Genomic DNA, 23225 nt, shown 5'->3' on the forward strand with positions numbered 1-23225 from the left:
ATCTTTTCATTGCAGTAGCAAAAGTTTTCACAATGCTTTCTATTTTACCTCCTATGGTGTAGCTCTCCAGATCTATAGCCATGGGTATTACATACATAGATGTACATAGCCAAGCTGAGTATTACATCCATGCAGGTTGGTTGGTGGGACAGTGCAACAATAACCAACAGCTTTGGCACTAATTAGGCTCTCCTCTGTATCTGTCTACCAGTTTTTACAAAACATATAGGGCCTTAAACTGCCTCTGTCACCTCATTTTTTTCTGGCACATTTTGCTGAAGTTTAGCCAGTGGGTTCTCAAGTCATTCGAATGGGGACTAATAAATGGCAAGACAGAGGGTCAGACAGAAGAAAAGCCATTTGACTGAATGCTTACTTCAGAGAATTAGCCCAAATTCATTAGTGGGAGAAGTGGGACAAGAATTAAATTCATCCCTGGCTCCCAAGGGTTTTGTTTAACTCTCGTCTTGCAGCCTAGTGTATATACTTCAATAATGCTCTGTTCTTCTTTAGATAACCATACACTTCTGTCCAGCAGGAAAGTGCAGCTAGGTGCATCAGAACTCAACTTTGGAAATGAAATGTAGCAGTTAATTTGCAACACTGCCAGACTTTGTGGAGCAGAATACAAAAAGACAACTACTTCAGACTAATGAAAGTGACAGTGGGGAAAGGCTCCTCTTAAACACTGCAAATTGGATGGGTGCATCAGACTCGTAATTTTAAAGGAATCTGACAAGGTCATTTACAAAGAACAATCTTCTTACTTGTCGAAACAGTTTCAGACCTCCAGAACTTAGCAGTTTTGAGTTTTCAGGATACTTCTGAAGTTGGCAAACAGCCTATTTGGTATAACTGGACTGTCATCCACGCTGCACCTTTCTGAGTTTCAGATTAGCTTCTGCAGAAGTAAGTGGTGTGCTCCAGGCCATTGAGGGCAGCAAACTTCAATATTTAAAAGTTATATTAGAGCATCTTCAAAACAAGTTTCTCAAAGGGAAGTTCAAACTTAAATGATGTTAAAAGATATTTATTTGAAAATGTACCAGTTTGTGATATTCTCACGTACTTATGCTCCAAATTAAAGGGTCCAAATAACAAAGACTGTGAATGTTGAAATGAGGGAATGACCAGATCATCCACAGTTTAAATGTTTGTGGGGGAGTCAGAGGAGAGTCTGTACCTGAGGACTATAGAAATCTTAGCTGGCTTGGAAAGATCTTCTCCAGCCAAATCTGCCTAAGGAAATACTGACTTGGTTGATATGGATTTCTTCAAATCCTGACATGAATGAAAAGTTCTCATTAGTAGCAGGTTGACACAGATGCTGGGGGAAGTCCTGAAACCCAGGATATGAGGTGCATCTCTCATGAATGAAAGGAAACCAGAAGAAAACTAAAAGCAAGGAGCCAGAGCAATGTGCCGTGCTCCAAACAATAGGCAGTTGAAGCTGTTAGGATTTTCTGATCCATGTTGACCTATTTACATCTGGGGACTTAGAGGCCAGAATCTGCTTGTATCTTTAAAGAGTAAGAAAGGCTCAGGAAACAAATGCTTACATAAAATGAACAGTAAATAAATACAAGAACACTGTAATAAGAGAGAGGGGAAAAGGTGTGAAGGGGAGCACCAACGGGCAGATACCCTTTTAGTCCAACTGCCTTCGTCACAGAGTACAGGAGTCAGTGGAAGCTGTCCAACGCACCTTTGCCTGCTCTGAGATGAGCTTATCTATTTTAATTTTGGGAGGATCAACTTAGATCTACATGCACTCAAAGAATTCTCTTTCTTACAGAAGATGTACCACAGATCCTGGAAATTTGCTGATTATGGGGGAAAACAGGAATATATACAAGTAGAAATGAGTTTCACATGTTATGAGGAAGAGTACTGAATGGGTATCTGCAAGCTGAATGGTTCACAGGCAGTCTGGTTGCACAGGCAGTCTTGTTCACAGATGCTGCTTAGGGACATCTGTCATGTTTCTTTTCTTGGAGACTTATCACTTCGATTCTCCCAGAAGAGATATTAACAGATACTAGCTATACTCATCTTTCAGATGGTCAACAAGATTACTGGAACTGGTTGCCCAAGCAGATTGTGTAGTTTCAGTCCTTGGAGATATTAAAAACTTGACTGGACATGGCCCTAAGCAACTTGCTTTAGCTGACGGTGGTTCAAGCACTGATAGGTGCAGGTAGAGATGTGGGTAGGAAGAGTGACACAGTGCACGGGAGATGTACCTGCTCTTAACACTGTTCTTGTGGGGGGAGTGGCTGTGTGAAAAAGAGAGCTGTCCCTATGCTGTCCTGTCCCTATTTGTACATCAATGCTAACCACTGCTTAAAGTTCATTGATCATTAAAGGAAAATAGGACTAGTGTTGGTGGAATAGTTGGATGTCCTGAAGACAGGGAGGTCACTCATGATTACCATCTGTGGTGGTTGCTAAAAGGCAACAGAAAATGTACAGAGAAAATAATACAATCCCCTTTGGTCAGTAATCAGGAGGCAGGGAGAGGAAAAACGGACCCCAAAAGGTATTGAATGCTAGAAGCAGTGTGGTGGTTTCACACCGATGGGCAGCTGAGCACCACCACGCTGCTCTCTCACTCTCCCTCCTCAACAGAACAAGGGGAGAAAACACAATGAAAAAAAAAAAAAAAAAAGCTGGTAGGTTGAGATAAGGACAGGGAGATCACACACTAATTACCATCATAGGCAAAAAAGACTCAGCATAAAGGAGATTAATGTACTTTATTGTCCACCAGTAACAGAGTAGAGCAGTGAGAACTAACAGCAAACTGAAACCATGTCCCCCCCATCCACCCTTTTCCATCTCCTCCCTATGTGTGGTGCAGGGAATGGGGGCTGTGGTCAGTCCCTGACACTTTGTCTCCACCACTCCTTCAGGGTCCCTCTCTGCCCCTGCTCCGTGGGGTCCCTCCCACGGGATGCCAGCCTTCCCGAACTGAGCCTGCGGGGGCTGCTCACAGGCAGTAGCTCTTCAAGAACTGCTCCCATATGGGTCCATACCACAGGGTCCATCCCCTAGGAGCAAACTGCTCCAGCACAGGTCCCCCACGGGCAGCAGCTCCAGCCCGGGGCTTGCTCCTGCAGGGGCTCTCCATGGGCCGCAGCCTCCTCCAGGCCACATCCACCTGCTCCACCGGGGGCTCCTCCACGGGCTGCACTGTGGAGATCTGCTCCATGTGGGACCCCTGGGCTGCAGGGGGACAGCCTGCTCCACCAGGGGCCCCTCCACAAATTAATTTTTCCATGTCTTTCCAGCTCTTTGATCTGGGAAATAGGTCAACTATTATGCACTGATTATGCGAACCATATGTATGTTAATTAGCAAAATTTCCTAAAATTTTTCCACTACTAGTTCTGTTTAAAAATATAATTTTAGACAAGGCATTCCATCAGCTTGTTAGATGCAAAATGGTTTTAGAAACTTTTATTTCTAAGATCTTTCAGAGACCGAGCCAAATGAATTTAGTTTTGAGCTTCCCAATCATGATCATTCAGAAAATTTTCATGGACCATAGATGAAAATGTCATTAAGTCACTGGGTAAATTTATTTACTACAGGTCAATATTTTAGTATTCTTGCACACATCCTGTAAGTACAATGGGTCTTGTTCTCTTTGCTATTTGAGAGAGCCAATTTTTCCATTAGAAACATTTATAATTGTTTTCCCTCGATTGTTCTAGCTATGTTATAATCATGTCATATATTGACCTTTAAAATGTGTCTAGAAAAGCCTGCAGCTGTTCCCTCCTTGGTTTCTCTCTGTCGAGTTATATTTAAGCCAGTGTCTCTGAAAACAGGCAGTAATAAAAGGGATATTATCCTTAGCAAATATCTTAATCATGGTAAATCTCTGTTGCCCTACAAATGACTGCATGGGGGATTAGAGTTGAGTAAGCCATTTGCTGAATATCACTGCCACCTTTCCTAGGCCATTTAAGCGTGTTTAATTTTTCAGGGTGAAACATGAAACCCACTAATACAAATGTTTGCATTTGGACTGAATTATATCCAGACTGTAACAGTTAGAGCAGGCTTAGGACCAGATTGTGACTGATCTGTAGGAGGCCAGTCCTGCTTGGGAGAGTGAGAGAGAAAAATGCAGATTCATTCCCAGTCCCAGATCTCTTCTGTCACTTACGCTGCCTCGATTCTTTTCAATATTTATATAAGGCTATTATGGGCTGAAGTACCAGTAAATGTATGGGTGATGCTTAGTTCTCTATTTTCTTTGCATCAATCACAGTCCTTACCACTGCCCAATGCCTGGGAGCCATCAGTGTCTGGATGAAAGACAGCTGGCTTTAGTTCATCCTGGCTAAGATGGAGGTGGCAATGCTATGAAGCAGAAAATGCTTTCAGAGGCTTGTGTCCTCTGTAACATCACTTTCTATCGGTTTGTTTATCCAGATTTCTATCAGGTTGCCCTGAAACACTGAGAGCATCTGTTCTCCAGTGATCAAGCTTATGGGAAATTTTGGGGAGTCTGAAATACCACTGGGTACTTCATCCTTTATTTTTTCTTCTTTCATTCTAACTTTTAAGAAAGCTGTGTTTTTCATCAGTGACAGCCCAGGCAACTGCACTTCTAACCTGCCTAGACTCATCCAGAACCAAGTATTCATGACCCTGGTGACCAGCAGCTCCACTAGGTGTTTCCTAAGGCCGAAGTCAGTGCCCACGAGGAGGTGGCATCTCTTTCAGATGTCATGGCCCTCTGACTCCACATAGCATCATGCCAACAGCACATCACCCATAAACTACACTAGTCCCCATGGAGTGCACGGTCAGACTCACTGCCCTGGCTTTGTATTTTGAGCCATCCATCAGGCAGCTCCCCCCACCAGCTCTGAACATGATTTCCTGGAGCAGCTCCAAGGGTAGGAACTACAGATGTGAGAGGCAGAGCTTTGGTGCTGGCTGTCAGCAGAGATGCGAATGGCTGTGCATCCCAGTGACTTCTGCATAGAACTCCAGTGAAATTTCCAAACTCTGACTTTGAACAGTCAACAGCATTTAATCGGTATTTTAGGGACCTTATGTGGGTCCACAGGACATGTGGTAAAGCAATCACTTATACTTGATAATTGGGAGAAGTAGCTAATAATAACTGAATCAGAAGAGGAAATTGAGTTACTGCCTTGTAAGAAATAAGACCCTCACAGGGGACCATGGCACGTGCTCTTTAGAGACGTCAAAATCGATCTTTTTCTAAAGTTAATCAACTATTTCGTATTTCAGCCGCTTCAGCCATGTAGTTTGTCCTATTGCACTGTTTTATGCCCTTTTTACTTTTATCCACACTAAAGCTCTGGTCCCATTTCCCTCCCAGAAGAAACAAAAGTCCTATGGAAGACAACTAGAAATGAAGTTAACTCAGTATATTCATTATATTATTCAGATCTCCTTGTGGTGATAGTGGCTGAAATACCTACACAGATACTATGGGCTGACTGATTCTTTCCATCTGTATGAGGTATCCCCTTTCTGAGCTTACTCTGATGTTAAAAAGAGCTTCTGTTCCTGCCCTGTCTCTGTTCTATACACTGACCTGGTTGTGGATTTGTCACTGCTGAGGGATCTGTGTTCTTCAAACAGTCATATTCTCTCCATGAGATAGGTCTTTAGTCTGTCTTCATCTACAGGGAGTAGAGCTGGATGAGAAAGTGTTTTCCCATCCTTAAATATTTTGGAGGTTTGAAAGTTTTTCTGCAGTGGGATGAAAAGTATTCTTTTTTTAAGAGATTTTTGTACAAAGCTGATGAGGGAGAAGGAAGATTGCATACCCAAATAACCAGTGTCTAGGGTTAAGATTGTCACCTGGTCTGTGAGTGGTTTCCATGCTCTGGTGGATGCTCTGATCACCAGGTAATAGGATATTTTGAGGGAGCTGTTTTTTAGCTTGTAGTAGGAATTTCCCAGCTGAGCATAAGGAGTCATTTATTCTCAGACGTTTATTTTAAATCATCGTATGTCTGTTTTGGTATAATATGTGTTTCCTTCATGTCATTTCTTCTGAAAAAAATAATCAAATGCAGAAATTAGCCCTGCTGTTAGCAGGAGTTAAACCAGATGGTGTCCTGAGGAGTATTCCAACCTAAATTCTTCTGCGATTCAACTTTGGTGGAACATTTGTGTCCAGCTCCCATTAGGAAGAAATGATTCTTGGACCTATAGTTACAATACAGACAAAAATGTCCCATTATGTCACAGCTGCCATGGTGTAAACACTTAAGCATTAAACTGCAATGTAATTATTATCTTGTGTTCTCAGTTATTAAGTGGTTTGATATGTATGGATTTTGCAGAAATCTTCACACACACACACATATGTAAATATATATGTTTATATTTAATAGTGGTGATATCAGGCCTAGAGAAACAGTGACACGGAGAGACAAAACTCGTGTCTATGCTAAATACAGGGCCAGGGGCAGCTGCAAGCACTGGCTGATGATTACCTACACTGTTAGTCATTAGCATGCTTTGTGGCACCGTTTTGACCTGGGACAACCAGCAGCATTTCAGATGATGACTGATCATGCCAGGGAGGTTGCCACGGGTCAGGGACCCTTCCCATTAGGTGATTTGGATGCAGCACCTTGCAGTGGGGAGGAATGGAGGAGTGAATGCTTTGTGAATGCTTTGTGAATGCTTTGTGAATGCAAGGTGAGCTATACCAGCTGGCTTTGGGGCTCGAGAGCAGTCTTTGGCCTGTTGTGGCTACATTTCTAGTGGTAAATAATGTAATCAAATGGAAAGACACTACCGAGACTGGGGAGGTTGAAGTTATATTCGTGGCTGTGCCCTGGGTCAGCTGGGGTGACCTTAGACATGCCACATCAGTTTTCTTTGTCTTTTTTTTTTTTTTTTTTTTTCCCGTTTGTAGGTCTCTAGCTATTAAGACTCAGCTCTTCAAACTAGTGTTTATCTTCTGTGGTGTGTTGGCAGACATACGTGGGGAGGACCTATTCTAGGTTGGGACCTCTAGGGGTTCCCATAATACAGATAATAATAGTAAAGAGAAGGGAATGTTGTGATTTCTTGTGAAATAATCGCCTAGTCTCTTTGACAGATGTAAACTGAGTGACTGCTCTGTGTGCACCAGGCTTACGAAAGCAAGAGTGGATTTTGTGGTTTGGATTGTCCATTTCAAGAAGGATTTGGGAGGCAGAATGCAGAATGAACACTTGGCACACGAAGTGCTGATCTGTGGATGAGTAAAGTGCCTAAAATTGTGCCTTTACTTTCCCATGCCACAGACTTCTAGTATCACCACAGGGAAATCACTCAGTTGCCATGCCTCACTTACATGCCTGCAAAATGAAATTATTGGCAATTTACTGGAACTCACATGGGGTAGATTAAACAGCATTCATTAAAGGTGCTGATAATGCCAGAGAGAGAATGCATAATGCAAATGATCCCTGCTACTCTAGCAAACGCAGTCGTAAGGCTGGGCTTCTGGCAGCAGATGTGCACCTCTGGATGCATGCACAAAATCACTGCTGCCTCTGACAAGCTCACGCCATGGGGAGGTGATAAGGCTCCCTTTGTGCTGGGTGCCTGCCTCTGGATCAGCTGAGTAATTAAGTGTTTGTTTCCTTCCAGACGAGTACAAGAGTAAAGTAGCCTGTGAAGACGACAAGCTGCGGCTGAGCTGCAAGAAGAGCATGGTGATAGCCATTTACTCTGCTGTCTTTGGAAGGACACAAGGAGGCAGCCTGGAGTGCCCGTACCAAAACCTAGGGATGCCCATGATTGGTAAGCAGGGGAATGGCTCGGCAGAGCCCACTGAGCTGGGCAGGGTGGTTTCATTTATTGCCATCACGTGCTGCTGGCACAGAACCCATGCAGGAAAGGCAGGACTGGTACATGCAACCTGCCACTGCGGTGCTCCTGATGTGTGGTGCTTCGTTAGCCAGGGGTGAGCTTCATCATGAGCACCAAACTGAGGTTCAGATAGATGCCCTAGCCAAGTTAGCAGGCTGCAGACTTTTGGCAAAATCATGGGGCTATACACTTGAGTTTCTTGTTCAATTTTCTGCCCTCCGGGTGGTCCATACCCTCTATCTATACTATGGAGGTGTGTATTAGCAGCAGATGTGGCTAAGTCTTGACATCATGTTTAAATGTTAATAAAAGTTAAATCAAGGGGTGAGAATTCAAAAAGCAAGCTGTTAAGTTGCATCATGTTACGGTTGACTTACAGTGCCTTCAAGGAGCTTCTTTACTCCCAGGCTATCATAGTCTCTCACATTCATATGTTAAAGATTGATAAACTTCAAAACATTCACTAGAACTGTCTGTTCTTGAGCCAACGTGAAATGAGCTTTAGTGTTTCGGGCAGTGTCAGAGAGACCATGTGTCCGCAGTGAAGAATCCTGTGGTCAGCATTCCTCACCATCTTTTCCTGCAGGGTTAAGAGGGGATTAACCCCTTTCCCGAAGGAATTGCCTCTTGAGGGGGAAGGACTTCAGAAGGGAAGCTTGAGGGGCTGCTATTGCCTGTGCTGGTATCTGTTCAGCTGTATCTGGAGATCTTTGGCTTCCCAGCTGCTAATCCTGTGCCCTTAAGGAGTTAAAAGTTATTCACATGGAAGCATGTGAAGTGGCTGCTTGGAAATATGATACGCAGATTATGGGTGTCAATAGGAGACCACAGGTGGAGTCAGGCCAGTCGAGTTATTTGTGCAGTAGGATGAGTGCCTTAGTTGTGTAACTGCCAAAATCTGAGCATTGCAGCATAGTGGAGTAGTTCGGGGTCTTCTGCTCTTTGCCATGGTTCAGTCATGTCAGGAGAGTCATGGTCCTTTAACAAGCTACCTCCCATCTCCTGAAGTGACATATGTCTCTGGATGTGCTCCTGTTGTCCCCCAGTTTCCAGAGAGCAGAAGCCAAAGCAGATACGTTTGACAGGTTAGCCTAGACCTCCTTCTTGTGGTTTTTGGGATGGCCTAGGGGTGCACACACTGGTGTGATGGTGGTTCTGTTGCTAGATGATAAGTCAGCGAAACCTGATGGGTTTCTACTGTACACCTGAGCACACCACCCCTCCTTTGTCCTTGCTGAGAGTGCAGAAAGAGGCACACGCTGGTGATGAAGTATGAGCATTGGGACCTGCTCTTGAGTGTCAGCATGAAGCAAAACTTTTCATTTTGAATCAAAGTCACAAAAGGTAACGTTTTCCTCTTCTCTGCCCAAGCGTGAAGTCCTGAAACTTGTAATGGCTGAGAAACTAGAAAATGGGATGGAAGACAGTGTTGCTCAGAGAGCAAAGCTGTAGCAAAGAGAACAAGCAGTGAGGTATGAAGCAGAATTGCACGGCTACTCTACAAAGTGTGATGTTTTCCCAAGGAAATAAGGTGTTGGGTCCTAAAGTGCAACATGCAGCCTGCTACTGAGATGTGTGCTCGTCCCAGTACTGCTACTTCCTTCAGCATCAGCTTTTAAATGAAAACCAGTGCAGGGTTTTAAGCTGTGGGCTTACTCTAAAAATAATTAGGTTGTTGGAGAGGAGCAACTCTGTGTGTTTGTAGTTGCTGCAGTCTTGGATATCGGCTAAGCCAGCCTGGTGCTGCTGGGGGAGCTGGTGGAGGATGGACAGGTATGGCTTGGATGGGAAATGTTTCTGGGATAGGGGCTGGCTGCATGCCCTGCCAGGCTGGGGATGAGAGGTGTAGGGTGTGTGTGTGTGAGGTAAATCACTACAAGTGAGCTGGTGGTCTTTCAACTCTCCATACTCCATTTCTCAAATCCCAGCCACATCTGAGGGTGTTTGTCCAGGTCTGCTAAGAGTGTTCATCAGTAGCTCACCGATTCCCTCAGGATGACATTGCCAGTGCTGCAAGCAGTCTCTGCTTATCGTCAGCTTGCCCTACCTTCATCTATCTTTTGGGAGCTGCCCCAACGGGACAGAGCTCTAGCGATGCAGGGGAGGTGGCTGCGATTATCACTCCTCTATTGGCCCCACAGGAGGAACCGGTGTAGGATCCATCTGCAACCCAAATCAGTAAAAAGCACATTCACACTGCGCTTCCCCACGATGCGCTGCAAGAAATAATAGGCATGCATACATTTGCAGCTCCAGAGTGAGGGGGCTGCACTCCCAGCTGCCACTAGCAGTTGTGGGAGCGGCTTGCAGAGTCCCCCAACCTGCTCCAGAAATCGTGCTCCTGCCACGGGCTTGCCTAGCCCAGCAGGCAACTCTGTTCCTTCAGGAGTAGGTGAAAGCATCACAGCTTATAAATCAAAGCTTTCCCCAGCAAGAGAACATTTCTCTGCACGTTTCCACAGCCCTGAGATATGGAGAGGGTTGCTCCGTGACAGCCTTTGATCCCAAACATTTGTGAGGAGCTGATCTTACAAACACGGCTGTGACTCAGACTCTGTGGCAGCATCCAGTTCCCGTAAGGCAGAACCCAGCCACGTTCTGCACAGGGAAGATTTATTCTTTTTGAATTTCACGGGACTGATGATTTGTGTCACTCCTGAGCCTTGGCAAAGCGCCTTTCCCTGGGAAGTAGGTCCTGGACAAGTTTGCAGTGTTTAGTTTTATTCAGGCAGCACAAAGTATGGATGAGTGGAGAACTCGTACTCGCTCCAGAGGTGAGGAAGGCTATCTTCCTCTCCTGATGAAAAACAGTTCAAAAAATGTAATTCCTTTTTTTTTTTTTTTTTTTTTTTTTTTTTTTTTTTTCCTGAACAAAATGCACATTTGGGTTGAATTTAGAAATCCACGTCTTCTACAGATGAGACTTAACAAACGGAGAGATGGGGAGGAGGGTTGGCCTAACACAGCAGTGTATATATTTCTGACTCTTTCACTAGAAAATGGGACAAATCATTTATTTTTTTGTTGCTTCTGCCTTGAAAAACAAGATCATGTACCCCTGTAGGAGTGTTGAGGAGATAAAGTCCACTTCAAAGTGAGTTTCTTGGATTCTGCAGAGACATGAGGTATGTTGGGTACTCGGCTGGAGTGGTTTGAGGCATTAAGGCACTGCAGCCCTTTAACACCTGCACAGCCCAGCCACCCTTGTGCTGCTTTTGAGTAGTGTGGGATCCCCGAGCCAGACATCCCACACCATGCCCTGCCAAATGCATGCTTTCTGTCCATGTCTACATGAATGTGCTTAGCATCTGAGAAGGGAACGTTACTGTGAAGGACTCCATCCTATCCCTGTCATGTTAAAGAGAAAAACTGCCAGGATCCCTTTTTAATCGGAAACGTGCTGAAACTTGTGTCTCTGACCATAATGGGAAACCCCTGCAAACAGCTGGACCCCTCCTTGAGTGCCTTGGGAACTCTGAGAAGCTCCTAAAGGAATGTGACCTTGTTTGTAACTCTTTTAATAAACCCTCCACTTTGCTGCCAGCTTGTGCAGAGACAATACGCAGAGCATAGCGAGGTCTCTGGGGAAAGGGTTATTTGCAAGCAACAAGCCATTAATATCCAGCGAGCCCTCTGCCCCTTTATCATGCTGTTTGCAGCTGCCTCTGCCTGCATCTCTGACTTGTTTATACCACGGGAAGCTGATTTAAAAATGGACTTTTCCTACTTGTATCTGAGTGCAAGGTAATGATCTAATTAGGAGACTGAGGAGGAAGAACTTGGATGTAAAACAATTACCCTTTCTGTGATTTAGTGGAGCAATATCCTTCATCATATTCAGTGCACCTGACATGTCCACTTGTATTTTCATAGTAACTAGCCCCTGAATCACAGGGAATAAGATGGATGTGTCCAGATCACCTCTAACATCAGGGTCCAGGTCTCCTTCTCACAAATGCTGTCTCTCCATCAGCTGTACGAAGAGCCCACAGCAATCTCACTCCTCATCTGGATAGAAGGAAGCTGGGCTTGGCACAAGACTGCAGGAACTGTAGCTCCAAAGCCCAGCTTGAGGTCGTGGTGTGTGGGTTAAACTGAGAAGTGCTGAGAAATGAAATACCTTTGTCACCTAACACCCAGGTTCTCTCCTGTGCCTCTGTAGAGAGAAAACGGATGTGTTTACAAAGCCCTGAGGAAACTCAGATGGAAGTGGCTTTCTCTAACTCATTGGATCTGATAAGGAAAGAGCAGAGAAATGATTTCAGTGAATAAGCCTGTGCTTTAGGTGCTCATTCCCTGGCGTTTTTCATTTTTATGCAGTGACAGAAGGTGATTTAACCCAGTTTGTTTTGATTTCCTCCTCTTAAGGCAGATGTATATATGACTTGAACCGGAGCTTTCACAGAACATCATGTAAATATTTATTACACCATATAAATAATAGATCCTTCTAGTTTGTTTACCTGTGATCAGATCTAGCCTGTAAGTATGAAATACATACAATAAAAAAATCATTTTAATCCATGGTACATGTTACATTTTTGCCAACACTAGAGCTAGTTTTAAGAGACTACTGCCCCTCCAGCCATGCATTTTTGTCTCTCTTCCTCCTTACCAAGACATATTCGACCCTATATTTCTGTCAGTACAAGTCCGTGGCTGTGGTCTAAACTTGGTCTTAAGTGAAATGCTTAAAAATAAAAGGCCTCCAAGCTGTGGAGATGAGGTGATGAGGAATCGAGACCACTGATACTGATGGGGAAGGCAGTGGGGGATTGGCATGGCAGAAGACTGAGGTATCTACTGAAATTTGTGCTGATCAGGTAATGCCACATAACTCAGCTATCCTTTAGCAGATCTGGGTGTTTGTGGCTGAAATGCTCTTGTGCTATGGCCTTTTGGCCTTTCACCGTGCAAGAGATGACATGGCTGTAACGCTGGCTTTGTGGGATGAGCAGCACATGTGGGAGGGAATTGGACTCTGGCTTTCTTTCCTAAGGTGCCCGCCAGGATCCAGAGGGCGCCTTCACATAGGTGGGACTCCCTCTATGCATGTTTGATTTATGATCAGGGCAGAAACTGCTTAATTATGTGTACAGTTGATGATTAAGAACATGTTTTTAGAGGCGAATCTGTTTGTATGCAATAAAACTCACAAGTACCCAAATTTGAAGACTAAATAAATATCAGTTGCTGTTTAATTCACATATAATACCTAATTAAATCTAAAACGAAATAAAAAATCCATTTAGAATGCAAAGTTAAAGTGAGACAAAACCTGCTTTCAGAAACTTATTTTTCATATTTTGGATAGTCTGAGTGTTTCACTTTCTGTTTCAAAACACCAGGAGGTAATTAAAATTACTTTACAACTGTTTCTAAACTTAAACTATTGTTGGGTTCCATAGTCATAAAAAATATTTATATGGAGTTGTTTTTTATTTGCACACAATTACTATTAAAAAAAAAAAAAGAAAAGAAAAGAAAAGAAAAAGAAAGCCATTCAAATTTGCTTCTGGGCAAGTTCTTTCTCAAAGCCAAGGTTCAACTTGGTTTTAAAAAATATTTACAGTGGAGTATATGACCCCATGCAATGATTGTAAATAACAATTCTGAAAGTTGTAATTTAAATAGCACTAGCAGGCTCTGTTTTGGTATTCATATAATATTTGGGGAATTAAAGTGGGTATTTCTAACACCTTCAGAATGATAAACTTATTTAGCAACCAATCTTACAAAAGACATCTGTTGCCCTAGCATTAGCTAAAAGCAAATTCAGAATATACTCCTAAAAATAAAAGGCAAGAACTTAGGAGATACAAATCTGTAACATTTCAATGTATTTCCATGGAGCTACCCTGAACGAAAACCAGTGTAACTTGTTCAGAACTGATGCAGTTCCTTTTACAATAATTCAGATGTCAATCAAGAATATGACAAAATTACCATGATGGTGAATGCTGAGCCTGAGAAACAAAGGTAATGCGAAACCCGTGAGGCTGCAGGCACGCTGTGCTTTATTTTAGGAAGCAAGGGCAAGAAATGACTTGCAGATTGTGTCAGCTGGATAGTCTTTTAAAAAGATGGGCCAGTCCCACAGCTTCCGAAGTTTAGCTCTTGCTTCAGCACAGATGGAGGCACTTTTTGAAGTGCGTCCATATTCAGGAAGATTGTTGGGTAGTAATAAATAGGAAGGACAGATAAACTGAGGATCTTCACGGAGCAGTAGCTGTATTGAATACACCAACCCTATCTTCTACTGGCTGAAGCAAGAGCTGTTAGCTTTTTTTGCTTTGTATCTTGAATGCCTTATGGACCACAATCAACCGTTTTCTGCTGCAAATTAAATAATAAAATTTTACTGTCGTTGCCAGACCCAGACTTTGTTCTCTGAGACTTCTTGGAGCCAAGTTTGTTGCTGTCCTCTGATTCTCACTTTAACTCAGAAACCTGAAAAACTTTATTAATTTGCTCAACTTCACACACTCTGAGTCAGTCTTTGCAAGACTGGAGTCTCATATGTTTTATATGGGTGCTTCCAGCTACAAATTGATAAGACGGTTTCAGATCACTTTTATAAACCAAATGCTTCTAAATGTAATAATGGCATCTGTAATTAAGCCTGCAATGGACAATGGATCTTTCAGTTGCAGTCTGTAGATGTAATTAAAGTTCTTTTTTTTTTTTTTTTTTTTTTAAGATAATTTTTCTTTTCTGGCCTATTGCTCAAGTTTCCAAAGTTTTATGAAGTGTGTGGTGAGTAATTTTTCTCCCTCTTTAATTAAAATGCATTTTTTATTGTAAAAATGGCCTTGTTAGCACATCCTTCTAATGTTTGGATGTAGATCTTTTTAGCCAGCTGTTTTCAGTGACATTGTGCAAGACATAGATATTATATCCAGCTGCACCAATGTGAATTTCCCTACTACTATTTGTAATAGTGATGATGGCAATGTATATCAGAAACCCAGTTCAACGTGCTACCAAAGTACCAAATACCACAAGAACAGGAACAGAAACGAAATAAAAAGTATCTGAAACTTATAAAAGCTCACAGAAGAGGAGATGTCAGGCTGGGCTTGATGCTGTTGAGGAGTTAGACTCTCCTTGGCCTTTGTGCGGACCATGAGATTCTGGAGCATCTCTCTGACTCTGTTCTGTACCACATCAGATGGTGCTCAGACCACAGCTGGGCAGCAGGGACCTTGGAAGCCAGAGCTAATATGTGGGCCAAAACCCTTGTGTTACTTCCCCAGCAATCCTGTCTGCAAACCCTCTTCCACATTCCAGTGCCCTATCCAGCAAAAAAATCTTGAGCCCCTCCTTACAGCTCAGAAATGCTTTTAACCATCTCTTCTAACAAATTGTTCTCTTTTATTTCCTACTTGAAGAGGGTTTTCTTTTGTTTGGAACAGATTTACTGTCCATATTTTCTGAAATCTATTGTTCTGTCTTCCAAAACAACAGCCTCCTAATTGTTTTGAATCTCCACTTCCTGAGCTTTCCTCTTTAGACATCTACTTCTGCTTCTTTTCTCCTTCAGGGCAGTCTTTTGTTTCTACTGGTCTTGACATTGGTTGGTCTTAAGGTCTAGTACCTGTGGCTTGGTTTTCTCCCCCTGGTTTCCTGCATGATAAACAAATCAGCCTCCCAGGCTGCTTCCTCTAGATGGACAAAGCTCATCTTTATTAACCATTTTCTGCACTGGATTTTAAAAAGAACATCAAACTTATTGGACTTGGGCTAAGCTGAAAATGCCTGGGAGTTGATATACAGCACATGGTGTGGGCTGGTTCATCAGTACTCCATGAAGACATCCTTTACTGGCTTCCCTGGTGGCTAATTTGGCAGCTGAAGCAGAGGCATCATCATCTCCAGAAACTGTTGTTTTATGAAGGGGATGAACTTTGAATTAACACAGCTGATGGAACATCTTTCAAATAAGCGAGAAACTCCAAAAGCAGAAGGGAAGCTTCCTTCCTGGCTGCTTATGACAGGGATTCTCTTGCAGAATGAGGCAGTTCTGAGTTGTTTCTTGGTTTTCCAGGAAGCAGTCTAGGCAGCAGCTTCACCTGCAAGATTGGAGTTACTTTCCTCCTACTTACATCCTTCTTTCCCATCCACTGAAGTTCGTTTTATCTTTTGGCAGATAAGTGTGTAACCACAGTGCTGATTCAGACCTCTGTCAGTATTTTTTTTTTTTTTCAGGAATCAGATTTCTCTCTTTAGTTATTTGACCTCCTCGTCTTCCATCTTTCATTCTGTCCTCCCTGCTTCAGAGCTCTCAGCACGTAACTTTTCCTGTTTTATCCTTTAGCAAGAAATCTTACTGCATGTTTCAGAGAGAAATCACGTCCTTTGCTTGGGAGGAATTTCCTTCTAGATCTGTCACTTGCCTGTGAATGAGTTCCCTCAAGGGAATATATGCCTTAGCTCATTCCTTTCACCTGCTCCTCAAAATACAGTGAGGACAGCTAGGGTTCTGCTGACTGTTTTAATTCCAGCTGCAGGTCTGCTCCCAAGGCAGACAGAGCATCACTGAGCCTGAGTGTGCTGCAGAATTCGTCTCTTGATTAGGCACCACTAGTCATGTTCCAGTTCCTCATCACTTCACATGTACTCCTGGAAATAGTATCTTGGGCAGTGAGTCTCTTTCTGAAGACTTCATTTATAGCTAGCTCATCATTTGGTCTGATACTTCAAGATCTTATACTGTGTTTTATTTGTTGAAAAAGTTTAAAAGCTGTGCCCAGTTCTGCGCTCCCTGGTACAAAAAAGACAGGGATCTCCTGGAAAGAGTCCAGTGGAGGGCCAAAAAGATGATACGGGGCCTGGAGCATCTTCCCTATGAGGAAAGGCTGAGAGACCTGGGTCTGTTCAGCCTGGAGAAGAGAAGACTGAGAGGGGATCTCATCGGTGTGTATAAATACCTGAAGTGTGGGAGACAGAGGGATTTGGCCAACCTCTTTTCAGTGGTTTGTTGGGACAGGACAAGGGGCAATGGCCACAAAATGGAGCACAGGAAGTTGTGCACCAACATGCGAAAGCACTTCTTCACGGTGAGGGTGACGGAGCACTGGGACAGGCTGCCCAGGAAGGTTGTGGAGTCTCCTTCTCTGGAGATATTCAAGGCCCGTCTGGATGCCTACCTGGGCAGCCTGCTCTAGGGAACCTGCTTTGGCAGGGGGTTGGACCTGATGAACTCTTGAGGTCCCTTCCAACCCCTACAGTTCTGTGATTCTGTGATTCTGTGATTCTGTGATTCTGTGATTCCGTGATTCCGTGATTCTGTGAAAGTAGAATGAGTGCTTCTATTTTTGTGCTAAATTCACAGACTCAGATAATGCTTCCTATGACAAGTGGGTAGAGGTTTCTTCTCAGGCTCAATTCTTTTTTTCAAGTGCACACATGTCATTCTTACATGAAATGAGGACATACAGGACCAATATGCAATCAGGGCTATCAAGATGTAAAGCTGATATGATGCTGAGGTGAAAGAGTAATTATTGTAGCGAGCAGTGAAAGATTGAAAATGTTGTGTTAGCCCATGATCCTCAGGTCTGTGAAGAATTATTTACTCTTTATTCTGACAGAAGAGTCAATGGAGGTGTGTTCCATTCCCTGCTGCCTTTCTAGGCCCTTGGGCAGCCTGTGGGAAAAACCCACTGCCTTCAGCCTTACAGCATGCTAATTTATTAACACATTCAGGTGTACATGATTCTTGCTCTGGAAAGCTTGCTTCATCAGCTCAGTGCCTTTGCAGGCTGCACGTGGATGTGTCAGGTGAGTCTGATCATGAGGTTAACAAAGGCACAGATGTTCTTGGGCATCTGGCACATGCCCAACTTTGCTGCACAATTAGTCACACATCTCAAAACAAGGTGTCTACATCTGGGGATCCATCTGTGATGACTGCTGCCTTGGAAGAGGCCCTGATCTCCACCACAGCATCTAAGAGTTACCATAGTGCAAAAATTAAACTGTTTGGAAACATTATTTTGAACCCAGATAGATTTTGCAATCAAAAGCAGCAATGTATGGCTTGGCTTTCAGATTTGGATGTGTCACCCTTGCTGGAGAAAAACAAGTAACTGTGAGTAACCAAAGTAACGGATGTGATTAATAGGCATTGGCTCCAATTTATTTTTGTCACCAGGAAGAGGTAATAAAGAAATACTCATGCTGGGAAGCAGCCTTAAACTGACTAAAACTCATTCATTGTGGTGAGCTTGATGATATGGACATTACATCACTGAGATTGATTCTAGTATTAAAGCCAGTGCTGTGTGCAAGTTGCAGCTGGTGAAATCCTCCAGCGTGGGTCTGGTGCTATCTGATTTTGGTTTTACCCTGTCAGAGGTCGAGCTGATAAGGATGAGGGAGTAATATCAGCCTAGCAGTCCTGGAATACTAAATTGAAGTGGTAAGATGAATTGCCTATCGAGGGCTTAGACTAACAGTTGTGAAATGAAGCTGCCCAGCAGTGTGCTTTTGTGGAGCGATGCTGTGCAAGGGAATTCACTTGGACCTTGCAGCAGTAGCGAGGCTGGAGGGACGTGCAACTTTTAGAAAGTGGGGCCAGGAGTAGAGAGGATAAAGTGAGCTGATCCCGCTGTCCCCCAGACACAAACTTTGGTTTGAAATACCAGATGCCAAAAGCACAGCTGATATCTTTAAACACTTTCACATGTGGAAGCTTCACCATAGCCAGGAATTGTATTTCTTCTTAGGCAGTGTACTGGAGCAATCCAAGACTAACGAAAGCAGAGGGTAACTCTGGTCCAACCTGTGTAAGTGGGTTCTGTATTGCCTGTGAGGACTTAGAGTAGTTTTATTGCTATGCTGTGGGATTTGAGCTTTGTGGGCTTTAAAAGGTTCTTGGCAGGGACCTTTCTCTGCTTAGCAGTACTTACTTCAGACTTACTGTTACTGTCACAGAATCACAAAATTTCTAGGTTGGAAGAGACCTCAAGATCCTCGAGTCCAACCTCTGACCTAACACTAACAGTCCCCACGGTGTTGGCATTTTTGAGTATCCTTTGCTGTGACACATGGGATCAGGATAGTATTTAATATAACATGCACAGTTTGCACTTAGCAAACAAACAAGCAGGAAAAGAAAGGAAATGTTGCCCTAAATGAGCATGCCATCAAGTGCAATGAGAGTGCCGCATCAAGTCTTCCACTTCTGAAGGTCTGGAAAACATGACTCGCGACCATGACCCAACTCTGCTCTACCACATTGCTGGGCTTGGCTCCCCTGCATCATTTTGAGTGGCTAACTGCTTCATTTATGGATAAGAAATTCTCCATTTTATTCCCTCTCTGAGCTCTGGGAATCGGTAATTGGAGGTGAAGCCTTCTGACCTGGAATCACTTCCTGAAAAGGTACCAATATACTTGGAGATCTCTTTAACCCAGCTCCCTAAGGATTTGTTTACATTCAGAAGTTAAGTTACCTACATGCATGTCAAAACAGCTAGCATGAGTGATGCTGAGTGTGTTTATAGCCCTGAGACATGGGGAGGGAGGTGGAGTAAGGGGTGGTGGTGGCGGGTGTAAAAGAAAAGACCAGGTTTTCACTTCTAGAGCTTTGCATGACATGGTGGTGACTGTGATTTATGAGGATGCTGTAGCCTCATCTATCATTCAGCCATCTCTCAGATGTATTATTGATATCTTCGATGCTAGTTAATGAGGGAATACGGTTTCTAGAATATGGCATTTTGGCTTCCAACTGAATGACCTCCTCATCACAAATCCTTTTGAAGTGTATGAGGGAGATGGTCCCATTTGGAGGTTATGATGATGCTGTTACATTTTTCAGTACAATGTGTTATGTGAAGGATAGACAAGTTGACAGGTCAAAATAAAAGAGGGGAGACCAAGCTAATTTCAGTATAGGTATAATCCTCCCTCAGAGTACTGCTGGCTGCTTGCTCTGGTGTTTCTGGAAATCACAAGACTTTTGTTCTTAAAAGTTGTATGCAGGGAAAATTCTCTGTTGTGAACAAAGGGAAGTTTTCAAAGTGAATACTTTGCCAATTTTTGTGCTGTAGGGTCTTTTTTGAGTACTGTAAGAGAACAGTCATGGATTTGTCATGTAGGACCCTGGTTGAGCTGGCTCTTGTAGCCTGTGTTTATGAGATGACTTTTTAACATTTTTGCACTCACCAGATTTTGGTGCTCATTAGGGTTTGGAGTTCAGTGCCAACAGTAAAGACCTGACTAGATTGTGACTGTTTGCTACAAGAGCCAAGAAAATTGAGTTCTACCAGAAACCTCCACAATGCTCTGCTGAAGTCCAACTGGTAGCCAGTTACAATAAGTCAATAATAACCACACACAGACCAATATTGCTTAAGATGTTTGGTAATGGCTTGAATCATGGGATGGAGTTTGTGGGTGGCATCAAACTGAATGGCAATTGTTACAGCAAGTGGTAGGGACCTCAGAGGAAAAACCTTGTGAAACCTTGTGAAGTTAAGCAAAGGCAAATTGCACCTGAATGCAATTTGTACTCTGCAACAGTACAGGCTGGGTGTCAGAAAGTAGCTCTGCAGAAAAAAAAAGACCAGGGTGTCCTGGAGGGCAAGCAGTTCGGTGTGAGTCAGGGTGAGGTCTCATGGCAATAGTGGCTAAATGGGTACTGAACTGTATTAGTAAGAACATAGCAAGCACATCAAGGAGAGGGTTTATCCATCCTATTTGGCCCTCCAGTACTTCATTTATGTGCAGTACTGGAGTGTTCAGTTTGGAGCTCCCAAGACAAAGACAGGTGTTGAAAAACTGCAGTGAATCTAGCAAAGAGCCACTAAGATAGTCAGGGGGCTGGAGCACATGGCATATGTGGAGATGCTAAAAGACCTGAGTTTCTTCAGTCTCTCTGCTTAGGCAGGGATGTCATTGCTGGTTTTTCTACTCCCTAATTGTTAGCTAGATACAAGACTTTTTGGAAATGAATAGGAAAAAAAAAGAACAATGAAAAAAAGAAAAAAAAAACAACAAAAAACAACACAAGTTACAGCAATGGAAATCTGATTAGATATAAGGAAAAAATTCTTCACCTGGAGATTGGTTTAGCCCTGGAACAGGTGCCCAGGGAAGTTGGGCAATATTCATCTGTGGAGATTTTCAAAACTTGCCTGGGCAAATTATTGAGTAACCTGATGTAACTTCAAAGCTGTCCCTGCTTTGAGCAGGAGGTTGGACTGGATGAGCTCCAGATATTGCTTCCAACTAAATTGTTGTATGGTTTATGTGCTACAGTCCTAACAGGTGACTCTTGCACTGTATATATATTCAATATTAAGGTTTCTAAAAAGCCCATAAAAAAGAGGCTTTTAAAATCTTTTTAAATCTACTTTCGATGTTAGGGATTTTCATCAGTATCTGTAATTGAAGCATGTAGAGTTTATTCTGCTTTCCACTCATTTTGGCTAATGCAGGTGGAGCTGGAGCAGTCTGGCATTTGGAGAGTCAAACATTACATTACTGGTGATAGTTAAGTGAATAAGGATGGCTGGTCTGTGCCGTAAGAAGCTGGCTGTCTAGGTCTACCTGTGTGCTGGTAAACTAGCACTGCCAGGGCCTGGACACTGGAAATACATCCTTTGTGCTGTTAAGTTGTAGCATGGTCCATACCGTAGTTTGTTGTCTTGGCCATAAAAACATTCTCCTAGGCAGTCCAGAAGACTGTTGGAGATTGTATACAGAGCGGGGACAGCTCCCATTGTGTTTTACCACCCCATTTTGGAGGGTATTTAATAACATGGATGTGGGTTGTTCCAACACAGCTGGCCTCAGGGCTGGGGAATGGGCCAGGGTAGGTTTCCATTTACCAGCAAACATGTTAGCCAAACAGTGTAGGCTGGACCTGGGCACTGTTAAAATACAAATAGGAATTGCAATGTCAGGGCCTGCTCTGGCAGATGGCTCTCTGCTTGGATATTATAACTCAGGCTACATCTGCATTGGTAGGTGGGGCTGGGGAACACTTGTGATGACTAGAAAAGCCAGTGATGTTAGCACGAGGGCATATGGCAGATAAAGCTGTTAGCAGCATTTTCAGTGTGCTAAATCTACAGATCCAGCACCTACAGAGTCAGTCGAGCTTATTATAGTGGAAGGTAAAGTCTGTAGCTTGTAGCAGCTAATTCTCACAGGAGGAGAACCCAAAGACTGACCATTTCTGGTGATGGTTGCAGAAGACTTGTCATGCCCCTCTCAGGACCTGTAGAAGCTGTATGGGTAATTCTCCAGCCTCCCATGGAGGTGGTATGCTCCTGTGCTGGGGGTGAGGCCCCTGTGCAGACAGCCCTGTGGAGTCCGTGAGAACAATAACATAAAAAAAAGAACAAGCACCCTCCGTGAAATCCTCTGCAGTGCTTAGATTTGATGAGTTTCTCTAACTGGACATTTGACAAAAGACAATATAGCAGGATTGCTGCATGCCAGATGTTTCCACTGGAATTTCTGACACTCAATGGATCAAAAATCCCCTAAGGAAGTTTGGGTGTTTCAGTATGAAAATGCTCACACGGGGCCCTGTTCTTTTGTCATTTGCAGCATGTGAAATAAAAAGCTGCCTTTCATTTGAGAAAAAGACATGTTGCCCTCTGGGCTTAGTTTTCTGTGGCCTTCCTGTGTCTGTCATTGCTTCGTTGTTGTGCTGCTGTATTGCGATATTGGGACAAGGCTTTGGTAGGGGTCTGCAGAGGTGGCCTCTGCAAGTAGAGCCCAGCAGCTGCCCCATGTCAGATCAGAGCCAGCTCCAGATGGCTCCAAAACAGACCTGCTGCTGGCCAGAGCTGAGCCATGAGCAACGCTAGTTGAGACTCTGGGAGAATAGATTTAAGAAAGGGGAAAAAAAAACTGCTGTGCAACAGCAGCTGGAAGAGAGGAGTGAGAAAATGTGAGAGAAGCAGCCCTGCAGTCCACTGGGTCAGTGCAGAAGGAGGGGAGGAGGTGCTCCAGGAGAGGCCCCTGGTGGAGCAGGCTGTCCCCCTGCAGCCCATGGGTCCCACATGGAGCAGATCTCCACGCTGCAGCCCATGGAGGAGCCCCCGGTGGAGCAGGTGGATGTGGCCTGGAGGAGACTGCGGCCCATGGAGAGCCCCCACAGGAGCAAGCCCCGGGCTGGAGCTGCAGCCCGTGGAAGGCCGGCATCCTATGGGAGGGACCCCAGGTGGAGCAGGGGCAGAGAGGGACCCTGAAGGAGTGGTGGAGACAAAGCATCAGGGACTGACCGCAGCCCCCATTCCCCGAGCCACACATAGGGAGGAGATGGAAGAGGGTGGATGGGGGGGACGTGGTTTCAGTTTGCTGTTAGTTCTCATTGCTCTAGTCTGTTATTAGTG

At 43.9% G+C, this 23225-nt stretch overlaps 1 protein-coding gene across 2 annotated transcripts in view; it reads left to right on the forward strand.

The window, feature by feature from the left end:
- The window catches only part of EVA1A (eva-1 homolog A, regulator of programmed cell death), a 199102-nt gene that overhangs the window by 73862 nt on the left and 102015 nt on the right, over positions 1 to 23225 (forward strand). Inside the window, exon 4 of one of the 2 annotated variants that reach the window (XM_032183515.1) lies at positions 7645 to 7797. In XM_032183515.1, coding sequence (XP_032039406.1) covers positions 7645 to 7797 — 153 coding nt within the window. Of the gene's footprint in view, positions 1 to 7644; positions 7798 to 23225 lie in introns of those variants that run through there. The other variant, XM_032183516.1, reaches the window with a different exon arrangement.

Source organism: Aythya fuligula, chromosome 3, assembly GCF_009819795.1.
Source record: "Aythya fuligula isolate bAytFul2 chromosome 3, bAytFul2.pri, whole genome shotgun sequence".
NCBI classification, from domain to species: domain Eukaryota; kingdom Metazoa; phylum Chordata; class Aves; order Anseriformes; family Anatidae; genus Aythya; species Aythya fuligula.